This window comes from Brachyhypopomus gauderio, chromosome 5, assembly GCF_052324685.1.
Source record: "Brachyhypopomus gauderio isolate BG-103 chromosome 5, BGAUD_0.2, whole genome shotgun sequence".
Lineage (NCBI taxonomy): Eukaryota > Metazoa > Chordata > Actinopteri > Gymnotiformes > Hypopomidae > Brachyhypopomus > Brachyhypopomus gauderio.
This window is the reverse complement of record NC_135215.1, coordinates 1,111,144-1,123,925: the sequence shown is the minus strand read 5'-3', so window position 1 is coordinate 1,123,925 and position 12,782 is coordinate 1,111,144. Positions and strand designations below refer to the sequence as shown.

Sequence of the window (12,782 nt, the reverse complement as noted above, 5' to 3'; positions counted from 1 at the left end):
AAAGTCGGTTATGTGTAAGCGAAGTTGCTAACCAATTCTGTTAACGCTTTCATTTTCCAGGACTGTGAGTTCTTTTCTTTCGCCAGGGAATGCCTGAAAACAAATTACAACATTTACCAGCAGCTGTGCCTTCAGAATATGTACCCCAACGTACACGTCGAAGCCAAGTGTGCTTTCATCAAAGAGCTCGCTTACCTCTGTGGGAATAAGTCTCAGCTCTGGTCGTGGTGGAAACAGACTTCCTCCTGTAGTGAGTGCAGCCTGCATCACAGCTCGTTATGAGAGCACTCCTGTAATTTTTCGAGTGATAAGACAAACACACGTACCCAAACTTCTCCGCAGAGCAACCTTCCTGTGCCGGAGACCTGAAGTACCAGGAGCTGGGTTCTGCTTTTCCGCCCACCTGCTCCAACCCCCAGGCTAACTCAGACTCCCTCATCAGCACATGTTTGCCACCCGCAGGTCAGATTATATTTATATTCAGATCTAACATTAACTAAGGCTATAATTAATGCAAAATGTTTTGTGAAGTGATATTAGTTGTACTGGTAGTAATAGTGTGACGCTGGGCGCAGGGCGACGGACGAGGCACAGATCCAGCGCTTCGCACAAACTTCACTTTTATTGTGATACAAAAAATAGCGCAGACAGCGCACATATAACATTCAATTAGACTGACTCAAACATACACATGTATGACTCCTGACAAAGACGAGCACGGGACACTGCGTGAACGCACATTAAATAGACAAAACCACATGAGCCCCGAGTGATGACGAGACGAGCCACAGGTGAGACCGATGAACACATTCAGACACATCCACACCCACGCAGACGTCCAGACGTAGACGACATAAACACATGGCCAAAGGGGAGGGGTCAAGGGCTATACCGTGACAGAGCCCCCCATCAAGGGCACTACCCGTCCCGGGGGGGCCAACAGGACTGAACGCCCCGAACCCACACTGATGGGCGGATCCGGAGCCCTCAGTCCTGCGTCTGGGAGATGACCGCCCTCGGTGGAGAGTCCGCCACGAACAGCCTAGAACACCCTGCCTAGGAAGACAGGGGAAAACACGTTAGACAGACACAACGGGACGTTGACGAAAACACAATCAGGTACATTAATAGACAGCGGTACGAAAGGGAAAAGGGGGTTTGGGAGATACACAGGGATGGACACGAACACAGGCACAGACACACACACAAACGGAGCCAGGCTTCGCGCCTGTAGAAGGGCTGCCAGAGGTGAGAACGCTCCGGGAGCTGCAGGCGCTGCGGTGGGCGGTCTTACTCCCGCCCTTGCAGCAAACCCTCCGCTGAGTGCGGCGTGGCTGGCGGACGTTCCTGCAGCCCTCTCGGTGGGCGCGCTAAAGGTCTCTGTGGAAACCCTCGGGGGAGCACGCCGCAGGGTAGGTCTGCCGACGCTCGCTCTCCCCTCTCCGAGGACTTCGCCCTCTCTCGGCGATCGCTCCCCTGGTCTGGCAGTGTGAGCGGAGTCTTCCGTCTCCATCTCTTCCTCACCGCTTAAGCTCCACTTCATGGGCCCTACTGGGGTCTCGCACCGAGAGTAGTCCATTGCGCTCTCCTCTGATGAACACGGAGAAACGCCCTCCCTCGGGCCTCTCCTCCCTCTCACGGTCTCACCGGATAGTTCCGAGGGAGGCGGGCTCACGTCCTCCTCCTCCTCGCACGGCTCACCGTCCGAGTACTCAGACGGTGGCTGGCTGTCTTCCTCGTCCTCACGCTCCGTGAGGTCCGAGTACTTGGACGGGGGAGGACTCACTTCATCCTCGTAAGGCTCGATGGGAGCCGAGCACAGTGATGGAGGAGGGCTGACGTCTTCTTCCTCACCCTTGCCGTAATACTCGGTAGGAGCCGAGTATACGGACGGAGCGGAGCTCTCCTCTTCTTCTGACCCTTCCTCCTCCTCGAACTCACCCTCTGGAGTCTTATTGTCCTCTCCGCTGCTATAAAGCTCAACGGAGGCGACTCTCAGAGGCGAGGGGTCTCTGGAGGAAGGCAGGTGTCTCTCTCGCCACACCCGCCGTGCTGCTTGGCGCAGGTCTTCTGCCATAGCCTCCTCCGTGGTAGCCTGCGCCTGACGTAGCAAAAACGCAACTGCGGGATCTTGCTGCATCTCCTCGAGGCTCACAGGGTTCTCGCGGCGGGGGGCAGGGGAAGGTGGTGCCTGCTGGGCCCCTTCCCCTTCTTGGCACGGGTCATAGATCCTGGCATTCTTGGTCGGCTCGTCTTTCTGTGACGCTGGGCGCGGGGCAACGAATGAGGCACAGATCCAGCGTTTCGCACAAACGTCACTTTTATTGTGATACAAAAAATAGCGCAGACAGTGCACATATAACATTTAATTAGACTGCCTCAAACATACACATGTATGAGGCATGACAAAGACGAGCACGGGACACTGCGCGAACGCACATTAAATAGACAAAACCACATGAGCCCCGAGTAATGAGACGAGCCACAGGTGAGACCGATGAACACATTCAGACACATCCACACCCACGAAGATACACAGACGCAGACGTCCAGACGTAGACGACAAACACACGCCCAAAGGGGAGGGGTCAGGGGCTGTACCGTGACAAATAGTAGTACAAGTACTCTTGTTGTTGATACAATTACGTTGTGTTATTACGGTACAGTAAATATAAGGCGATATAACTTGGTTGATGTGCAGTCACAGTGTTGAGCAACACATTTCTCAAACACTGATCATCCCTTTCCTGTTTATTCTGTTAAATCTGATCTCTGGCTCTCTCGCAGGCATGGTCCTGAACGATCGAGTCGATGGCTTCCACGCCGTTAGCGTGAAGGACTGTCCGTGCGTGCATGGGGAGAGAACGTTCGCCCCGGGGCAAAGCATCAGCTCCAAGTGCCTTTCATGGTGCGAATGAATCCCTCGTACAGCTAGTAGTAGTTCCCATTCGTACTCTCTGCCTTGATATGGGTCTCCTGTGTGACGGCGTGCCGCTGTTCTGTGTCATAGCACGTGCAAAAACGGCAAGTGGGCCTGTACTCCTAACACTTGTCCTCCTCGGTGCATCGTTGAAGGCCAGCATGTCACCACCTTTGACGGCAAACAATATTTTCTGCCTGGGAAATGCACGTACGTGGCCGCGAGGGTAGGTGGAAGTTCAGCACGTCCAAAAAAGCACTTTTCTTGTCATGCAATTCCATATCTGATTAGATTATTTCATTGTATCAAACTTCACAGGGACTCAGCTGGACCGTGACCATCAAGTTCTCGCAGACGGACATGTCTATAGAAGAAATGAACCTTGATGTGTACAATGTATGTTTTTCCACTTCTTTTTTACAATTGTACCACATAAATTAATACGTTAGTTTCTCAGCCAATCAACAACTGATAACGATGCTCTGCTCTTTGCTAGGAGAGATACACTTTTGCTAAAGACAGTGTAAAACTTGGTGACATCGGAATTACCGACCTGTCTCAGACTGGTGGGTTCAGAGCATGGAGATAAATATTTAAGTGGGCCAGAGGTGGTCACCTCAGCCTCTCATGTGTGTAACTGGACTGGTTTGCTTCCAGAACATGCCATCGTCTCCTGGCAATCCTCCATGTTCGTCCTGGTCCAGACATCATTTGGCATGAAGATGCAAGTCCAGGTTTCTCCCGAAATTCAATTTTACTTGTATTTGCCACCAACTGAAAGGACTAAAGGTATTGTCAACAAAGCCCATTTGTTATACAGAGCAGGCAGACAATGATGAATCGCTATGTGAATGCTCTTTTGTGTGTGTGTGCGTGCTTTCTATATCATGACAGGTCTTTGTGGAACCTACAACAATAACACAGAAGATGACTTCACCACGAGCAGCAGCATTGTAGAAAACTCTGCTCGGCCGTTTGCCTTGTCCTGGGCTGTGGGCGACTGTAAATCAGACGACCTTCCCATTTGCATCAATAGCAACAACGGTACAGCTGCTGCATTTTGCCCAGTGCTCCTATTTCATCGTATATAAAATATATAGACAATAGCGAGTGACGTGCAATGTCTTTACCTGTAACGATCCTGGCATTGAGCCCTGTCATCATTTCTGTGCAGCGTTGTTTGCTGAAGAGAAGTGTGGTCAGTTGACAAACACAAGCGGCGTGTTTGCCAGTTGCCATGACTATGTCCCTGTTAACAGCTTTGTTGAGGTTCGACTAAATTCATACTTAATTGATACCTCAGGTTTAGATGTAGAAATTACACTAATATGTATGCCGGTGTGTTTACAGGCCTGTTCTCAAAGGACCTGCCAGTGTACTTCCGGACTAGAGGAATGCCTGTGTGTTGCCCTCGGCAACTATGCCAAAGCCTGTGCCAGTCAGGGGATTGATGTTGGTGATTGGAGGAAAGCGTCGTCCTGCAGTAAGTCCATTTCTGATTGGACCATGCGCGTATGTGCCTGCGTAAAACAAAAGCGTGAATGTTGTCACAGTATACAGTGATATGTTGACACTTTCCGTTCAGTGCGAGTTCTTTTGTCAGCGTGAACTTAAAGGCCCTGAAAGTTCAGAGGAGCTTGTCTATGAGCAGGAGGGCTTTGTCATCAAAGTAAGACCCCCGGGGGCCCTTCTCTGTGTGACAGGCCTCTCCTGTAAGGGCAACCTGAGGTTCAGTTACACCATGCAGGCCTGCAACAGGACCTGCCGCTCGATCTCCGGACCCGACCCCACCTGTGAAGCTCCGGGAGACCCCGTGGAGGGGTGCGGATGCCTGCCAGGCACCCACCTCAACGCCCTGGGCGAGTGCAGTCCACGCGCCCTCTGCCCCTGCAGCTACCCCGGGGGAACCGTACCACCAGGACACCACGTCATCGATGGCCGGAAGTGGTAAGGCCTACGGACATATACGTACTCAAAGAAGGCGTTCTGAAAGAAATGCTTTCAGGACATTTGAAGGCGGAAGAGTTTACATTTATTTTTAAATGTACCGTATTTATTTATTGAAATGGGATGAAATCCCCCTAAAGCCAAGGGAGCACGATGTAGCATATTCAAATATTTAAATATACATATGCATTGTGCAACACAAATACACAAAAAATTTACAAAGTTACACTTGAAATGAAATGTCTCCTTATTGAATAGATGTAAATGATATACATATTTGTTACACTTGAAATGAAATGTCTCCATATTGAATAGATGTAAATGATGCACATATTTGTCTTGCAGTATGTGTGAAAATGGAAACCTCCAGTGTTCTGAAGCATGCGGTAAAGTAGCTCCTAATTAACCCTGTTTCAAAATGCCATTTTTGTAAAAAGTCCATGATGACTATTTATACAGTGTAAACCAGCATGCTTGACTAGGGTTGTTTGTATAAAACTACAATCTATTTGTACTTTTAAGTTTAAAGATGCATGGTGATATGTTTTTTGTAATCCACCGTAATCGATGACAATTTAAATGCAATAGTCTTTGGGTGTAAATGAGGGTAATTGCCAGGAATATGATCAGAAAAAGAAAGTAAAACTACACGGTAGTGGTCTCATCACTGGACTATATGATTGCAACATAAATAGACTCACTTTTTTCTTTGCCTTAAAATGCTATTGGAAGTAGCTAAACTTAACCAACAGTGGATCATAATATGCTAGGAACTGTTGCTACATACTTCTGGGGCTGAAAAGTCTAGAATATCTTTAACTTTAACACATGGTCCTACATAATCCTGAGCCTTTTGTGTCTTTTAATTTGGTCTCTAGACTGTCCACAGGGAAAAGTATGTGTGTACTGTGCCCAAGAATCGGTGAAGACTGCTCAAAAGACCTGCAAAAGCCTGAGCCAACCACTGGTATGTATTTTGGTCAAAATAACAATTTTGACCAATTGTTTTGACCAATTTTAGGGCATTCTGCCCTAAAGAGCGTGAATGTGGGGCCAGTATTGGCTGGGCAGTAACAGAGGGCCTTAATATGTAAATGAGTCCTCTAACATACCTAAAAGCAGCAAAGCATATAACAGTTTCAGTAGGTAGCATCATCATGGCGATGATTATGATATTTTGCCCATAACCCAGAGCCATTAACTGGGGGAGGTAAAGTTGTGAAATGCTGTAGAAAGGCTGCATGTTAATTCGGTTAGGACTGCACTCTAGGAACTCGCCTTGCACAGGTGCAGAAAACTTTACAAAGTATCTTTATACAAGTATCTTTGCTGAGTAAGGGGAGCTTTGTCCAAGGCTGTGTTAGAGGTTGTGTCAGGCTGTGTCAGAGGCCGCCTGTGTCTTCGCAGAGCTCTGAGGAGAACTGCACCAGCGGCTGTTACTGTCCAGAGGGCCAGTATGAGGACCATTGGGGCAACTGTGTGACTGGGGACAAATGCACATGTGAATTCAGCGGGGCTGTTTACTCATCAGGGCAGAGCGTGGAGTCAAACTGCAAATCCTGGTGAACTAACTGTCTAATAAACATACCCAACATCTAAAATGTATTGTTAGCATATTAGCAAATGCACAATTTAGCCTATTTTTGCTCACATGGATTCCCCGACTCTCATTGTCCTTAGCAATGCTTTTCATTGGATGTTGTGCTATGGTATTCAAGGAAGAAAGGAAAATTACATTGTGGTGATTTAGTAAGTGAGCAATAAATGGTTTGATCGTTCATTTCACAGTGTCTGTAACGGAGGAAAGTGGTACTGTCAAGGTGAACCATGCCCAGGGGTCTGTGAGGTGTTTGGCAATGGAGAATACAACACATTTGACTCTAAATGGTACCACTTTGATGGCCATTGTCAGTACACACTGGTTGAGGTAAGTGATATCGGTACCACTGAAGTCATTCAATACCCTTTATGGGTACAAATGAATTAATATATCACACATACTCATATCAGTCAGTATATGTCAGGGGTACTCAACTGGCGGTACTCAACGTTTTCAGGGTTCATACACCTTTATAAGGTGGAATTAAAACACTTGTACGTCACTTTCAAGGTCCATTTCAATATTTCCCAGCATGTTAAACATAATTAAGTTAAATATTTATACATATACTCGAAATAATTCGCTTTTTATCACATTATTTAATGGTTGTTTATTTAAAAAACGCCCAATCTGTTACGCCTCGCCGCCGATCTCGGCGGTGACGCGTTGGTTTAAACGTAGTGAGGACTCAAACGCGACCCGATAAAACAAACGGCAAAAAACTGCCAAATGAAACCTCCGCGAATGCGGGAAAAATTGAAAACAAAAACCCCAGAGGGAAACAACAGAAAGACAACACGGAGAATCTCGACGTGTGCAAAGACCAGGTAAGTAAAACAAACAAAAAACACGCGGAAAGAAATACAACGCGTCCACAAAAGAAAAATGGGAAAAAACGAAAAGTACACGGAGACAAACTCGACGTGTCAGAGGGGAAGGGAAAAAAATAAGAAACAAAAGAGGAAGCTATGGTGACAAGACCTATAGCTTCTACCTGGTACCTGTCAATCTGTTAACCAGAACACTGGAGAACAAACCAACGTAGAACAAAGTGGGAAAAGACAGAAGGAAACAAAAAACAACCTGAGAACACTCAGGGTTGAAACAGGAGAACTAGAGAAACGAGAGGAAGTCCGGAGACGAGAGAAAACTGGCTTGGGCTGTGTGTGCATAGAACAACAAACAACTTCAGCAATGAGTTGCTGAAGTCGCTTGTCTTAAATAGGCTGTAGAACAGGTGCAACCTATCGGGCTTGATTGCCCCTGGTTACAGCTCGCGGGCTCCGCCTAGTGGCAGCAGGAGTCACGTGCCTGGGTCGAACCCTGACAGAACCCCCCCCTCTGGGCCCGAGTCCCCGCGGGCCCAGGGCCACAGCCCTGTCGCGATAAAAGGAGGTGATCAGGGAACGATCCAGGATGCGCGCCCTGGGGACCCAAGACCGCTCTTCAGGCCCATAACCCAACGGACGTCCAAAAGACGTCGCACAGTGTAAACCGGACCCCCACCAACCATACGCGGCGCAGGAGGAGCCGGGGCGGGAGAAGAACCACACAAGTACGGTCGGAGGTGGGACACGTGGAACACCGGGTGGACACGCATGGACGGAGGGAGAACCAGACGGTAGGTAACCGGGTTGATGCGACGGTCTATCTTAAATGGACCCAGGAAGCGAGGAGCCAGTTTTTTAGTACCACCCCGAACCGGTAAGTTTCCAGCCGTCAACCACACACGCTGCCCAGGACGGAAGGACAGCGCAGGGAGACGGTGCTTGTTGGCGCTGCGGCAATAGGCGGAGGATGCCTTCAACAAGGCCGAACGGGCCCGTGACCATGCCTTGCGGCAGCGCCGAAACTGAGCCACAGCGGAAGGCACAGCCACGGCTTGTTCGTGGGCTGCAAACAGCGGAGGGGCGTATCCGAACAAGCACTCGAAGGGTGACATGCCCAGGGCCGAATGCCACAGCGTGTTGTGGGCGTACTCGGCCCACAACAAGTGGTCAGCCCAGGACGCAGGGTTAGTGGAAGCCAGGCACCTGAGGGTCTGCTCCAGGTCCTGGTTCACACGCTCGGTCTGGCCATTGGACTGGGGATGGAAACCCGAAGACAGGCTAGCGGAGGCGCCGAGAAGGGACAGGAACGCCTTCCAAAAGCTGCTGGCGAACTGGGGACCTCTATCGGACACCACGTTCTGAGGGAACCCGTAATTGCGGACAACATGGATGAGCAAGAGAGACGCGGTCTCCCGGGCGGAGGGCAGTTTGGGCAGGCCGATAAACTTACTAAACTTGGAAAACCTGTCCACGACCACGAGAATGGTGGTAAGTCCTTTAGAGGACGGAAGCCCGGTGACGAAGTCAAGGGAGATATGAGACCACGGTCTGGAGGGTGTGGGTAACGGGTGCAACAACCCCCTAGGCTTGTTGCGTGGCGCCTTACTTCGGTTACACACCTCGCAGGAGGCTACAAAGTCACGGATCTCCTGATCCATAGCTGGCCACCAAAACCTTCTTCTTATGAGCTCGGCGGTCCGCCTAGCGCCAGGGTGCGCTGCGTAACGTTCAGTGTGTCCCCACAAGAGGACCTTGCGCCGGACGGTCGAGGGGACGTAAAGACAGCCAGGAGGAACACTACTAGGCCCGGGTTCATTGGCGAGTTCGTCCTGCACGGTTTTTTCTATACCCCACCTGATGGGTGCCACTACAACCCCCGGGGGAAGCACGGTTTCCGGGGAACTGTCAACATGAGGAGGTTCCCACTGCCGAGACAAAGCGTCGGGCTTAGTGTTTTTAGAACCCGGACAATATGACAACGTGAAATTGAAACGGCTAAAAAACAGGGCCCACCTTGCTTGTCTAGCGTTGAGACGCTTGGCCTGCTGGAGGTACGTCAGGTTTTTATGGTCAGACCAGACCAGAAAAGGGTGACGAGCTCCCTCCAGCCAGTGCCGCCACTCCTCTAAGGCCATTTTAACGGCCAGGAGTTCTTTGTCCCCTACGTCATACCGCCTTTCCGTGGGGGTGAACCGGTGTGAAAAGTAGGCGCAGGGGTACAGCTTAGGCGGTTCCCCGACTCTCTGAGAGAGAACCGCCCCAACGCCCAAATCAGAGGCATCGGTTTCAACAATGAAAGGGAGCTCAGGGTCAGGAACCCGCAACACCGGAGCACTGGTAAAAAGACCCTTAAGCGTCTCGAACGCCTTCTGGGCTTCAGGGGTCCACGTGAATTTCCCCAACTTCTTACTAGTAAGGGCAGAAAGCGGAGCAGCAAGGGAACCAAAATTTCTGATAAATCGTCTATAGAAGTTGGCAAAACCCAGAAAGCGTTGAACCAAACGAACGGACGTGGGCACGGGCCACTGAGTAACGGCTTTGATTTTTGCGGGGTCCATAGCCAGGTGACCCTTAGCGACTATGAACCCCAAGAAGGCCACCTCGGAGACGTGGAACAATGATTTTTCCAGTTTAACGTAGAGGTGATTCTCTAATAACAACTGGAGAACGCGGCGAACATGTTGCTGATGCTCTGTGATGGTACGGCTATATATCAGGATGTCGTCGAGATAAACATAGGCGTACTCGTCCAGAGCCTCCCTAAGAACACCATTAACGAACCTCTGGAAAGCTGCGGGTGCGTTCATGAGTCCAAACGGCATGACTAAATATTCATAATGACCAGAGGGTGTATTGAAGGCGGTTTTCCACTCGTCGCCTTCTCTGACTCGCAACAGATTATACGCTCTCCTGAGATCTAACTTAGTATAAACCGTTGCCCGTTGAAGGGCCTCGAAGGCGGAAGACATAAGAGGCAAAGGGTGACGGTCTTTGATGGTGATCTTGTTAAGTCCCCTGTAGTCGATACAAGGACGGAGACCCCCATCTTTTTTTCCTACAAAGAAGAAACCAGCACCAGCGGGAGAGGTAGAGGGACGGATAGTACCCGCAGCGAGCGCTTCCTGAATGTAGGTTTCCATAGCCTTGCGTTCAGGTAGTGCCAAAGAAAATAAACGCCCCCTAGGAGGAGTAGTGCCAGGTAAGAGATTGATAGCTATGTCGCAGGCCCTATGCGGGGGTAGGGAACCCGCCTTGCGCTTGCTAAATACTTCTTTTAAGTCGTGGTAAACAGCAGGGACTTTTTCTAAACCTGCTATTTCCTCTGGTCTCTCCCCGGGTTTACTGCAGCATGGCACCAAGCACGACTGTTCGCATACTTTACTCCATCGGTTGATAGAAAGGTTGAGCCAGTCAATATCAGGGTTGTGGCGTTGAAGCCATGGAAACCCCAAAATCAGCTGCAGTTTAGGAGCAGCGATGACATAAGGGGTGAGTGTTTCGTGATGGTTCCCTATAGTAACCGTTAGAGGAACAGTCTGGTGGGTAACATCACCTGAAGTGAGCATCTTGCCGTCAACGGCGGACACTGAGAGAGGTTTCTCTAAGGGAACCAGAGGTACGGAGAGGGAAGCTACGAGGTTGGAGTCGATGAAATTACCAGTGGCCCCCGAGTCTACGAGAGCCACAACCCGGTGTTCGTCAGAACCCCTCCATGAGACTACTACGTGGGGCATCAGACCGCAGTTGGGGACATAAGCACCATGACCCGTCGGTGCAACCCCATTAACTTGCCGAGTCTGCCCTTTTCCCTGAAGTTCGGGGCATTCGGCGATCCTATGACCAGCCTGGCCGCAATAGAGACACTTGCCCTCTCGTAAGCGAGTTTGTCTTTCCTGAAGAGAGAGGCGAGTGTGCCCCAACTGCACGGGCTGTTCTGAAGTTTCGCTGTTCCCCTGAGCAGTCTTGAGTACAGGAGACACTGGTTTAATACTAGACGGAGCGAACAAACGGCGGTGTTTGCGCTCCCGTAACCGATTGTCCAACCTAACTGTGAGTTCTATAGCGTCGTCTAAACCGCTGGGTGGCTCTCTGAGGGACAGTTCATCCTTTATCTCGTCGCTTAGACCTTCTGTGTATATAGCCCCCAGTGCTTCTGAACCCCAGTCGCTCTCTGCTGCAAGAGTGCGGAACTCTAATGAGTATTCTGCCACAGTCGATCTGCCCTGTCGTAAACGCAACAGTTTAGACGCGACAATACCTCCAGAAGCCGGATGAAAAAACGTCTGCCGCATAGCCCTAGAAAACCGTTCGAAAGAGGAACAGAGTTCGGGTTGATTCTCCCACACGGGTGTAGCCCACCGCAGTGCTCTCCCTGAAAGCAACGCCATCACATAAGCCACTTTTGCACGCTCGGTGGGAAAACGGGATGGCTGCTGCTCGAAAATCAGAGAGCACTGTAATAAAAACCCCCTACACTCGTTGGGATCACCACTATAACGTGCCGGAGCGGGCAATGCGGGTTCAGTACGGGAATCGGCAAGCACCCCCACAGCTCCGGAGAAAACCGGAGGGCTGGCAGCTGTCACGGGCGGATCTGGCTTTTGAACCGTGAGAGAGATAGCCTGGAGCTGGGTAAGTACTTCCCGAAGAGATTGCTCGTGCCTACCGATAGCCTGCCCTTGCATAGCGAGGGCATTCCGCACCTCGTCGGCTGACGGGTCAGCTGAGTCCATAACAGGCTGAAGTTGTTCTGTTACGCCTCGCCGCCGATCTCGGCGGTGACGCGTTGGTTTAAACGTAGTGAGGACTCAAACGCGACCCGATAAAACAAACGGCAAAAAACTGCCAAATGAAACCTCCGCGAATGCGGGAAAAATTGAAAACAAAAACCCCAGAGGGAAACAACAGAAAGACAACACGGAGAATCTCGACGTGTGCAAAGACCAGGTAAGTAAAACAAACAAAAAACACGCGGAAAGAAATACAACGCGTCCACAAAAGAAAAATGGGAAAAAACGAAAAGTACACGGAGACAAACTCGACGTGTCAGAGGGGAAGGGAAAAAAATAAGAAACAAAAGAGGAAGCTATGGTGACAAGACCTATAGCTTCTACCTGGTACCTGTCAATCTGTTAACCAGAACACTGGAGAACAAACCAACGTAGAACAAAGTGGGAAAAGACAGAAGGAAACAAAAAACAACCTGAGAACACTCATGGTTGAAACAGGAGAACTAGAGAAACGAGAGGAAGTCCGGAGACGAGAGAAAACTGGCTTGGGCTGTGTGTGCATAGAACAACAAACAACTTCAGCAATGAGTTGCTGAAGTCGCTTGTCTTAAATAGGCTGTAGAACAGGTGCAACCTATCGGGCTTGATTGCCCCTGGTTACAGCTCGCGGGCTCCGCCTAGTGGCAGCAGGAGTCACGTGCCTGGGTCGAACCCTGACACAATCTTCACGTCTTCACGTTCTCTCATGTTTCGTC

The 12,782-nt window shown here is 50.1% G+C and overlaps 1 protein-coding gene across 1 annotated transcript in view; it reads left to right on the top strand.

The window, feature by feature from the left end:
* The window catches only part of muc5e (mucin 5e), a 30,624-nt gene that overhangs the window by 1,928 nt on the left and 15,914 nt on the right, over positions 1-12,782 (top strand). The window contains exons 7-21 of the mRNA XM_077004749.1: positions 61-250; positions 343-462; positions 2,788-2,908; positions 3,011-3,146; positions 3,239-3,316; positions 3,417-3,486; positions 3,578-3,709; positions 3,815-3,964; positions 4,095-4,189; positions 4,271-4,403; positions 4,624-4,867; positions 5,213-5,253; positions 5,746-5,834; positions 6,275-6,429; positions 6,656-6,794. Of these exons, the coding sequence (XP_076860864.1) occupies positions 61-250; positions 343-462; positions 2,788-2,908; positions 3,011-3,146; positions 3,239-3,316; positions 3,417-3,486; positions 3,578-3,709; positions 3,815-3,964; positions 4,095-4,189; positions 4,271-4,403; positions 4,624-4,867; positions 5,213-5,253; positions 5,746-5,834; positions 6,275-6,429; positions 6,656-6,794 (1,893 nt within the window). The remainder of the gene's footprint in view (positions 1-60; positions 251-342; positions 463-2,787; positions 2,909-3,010; positions 3,147-3,238; positions 3,317-3,416; positions 3,487-3,577; positions 3,710-3,814; positions 3,965-4,094; positions 4,190-4,270; positions 4,404-4,623; positions 4,868-5,212; positions 5,254-5,745; positions 5,835-6,274; positions 6,430-6,655; positions 6,795-12,782) is intronic.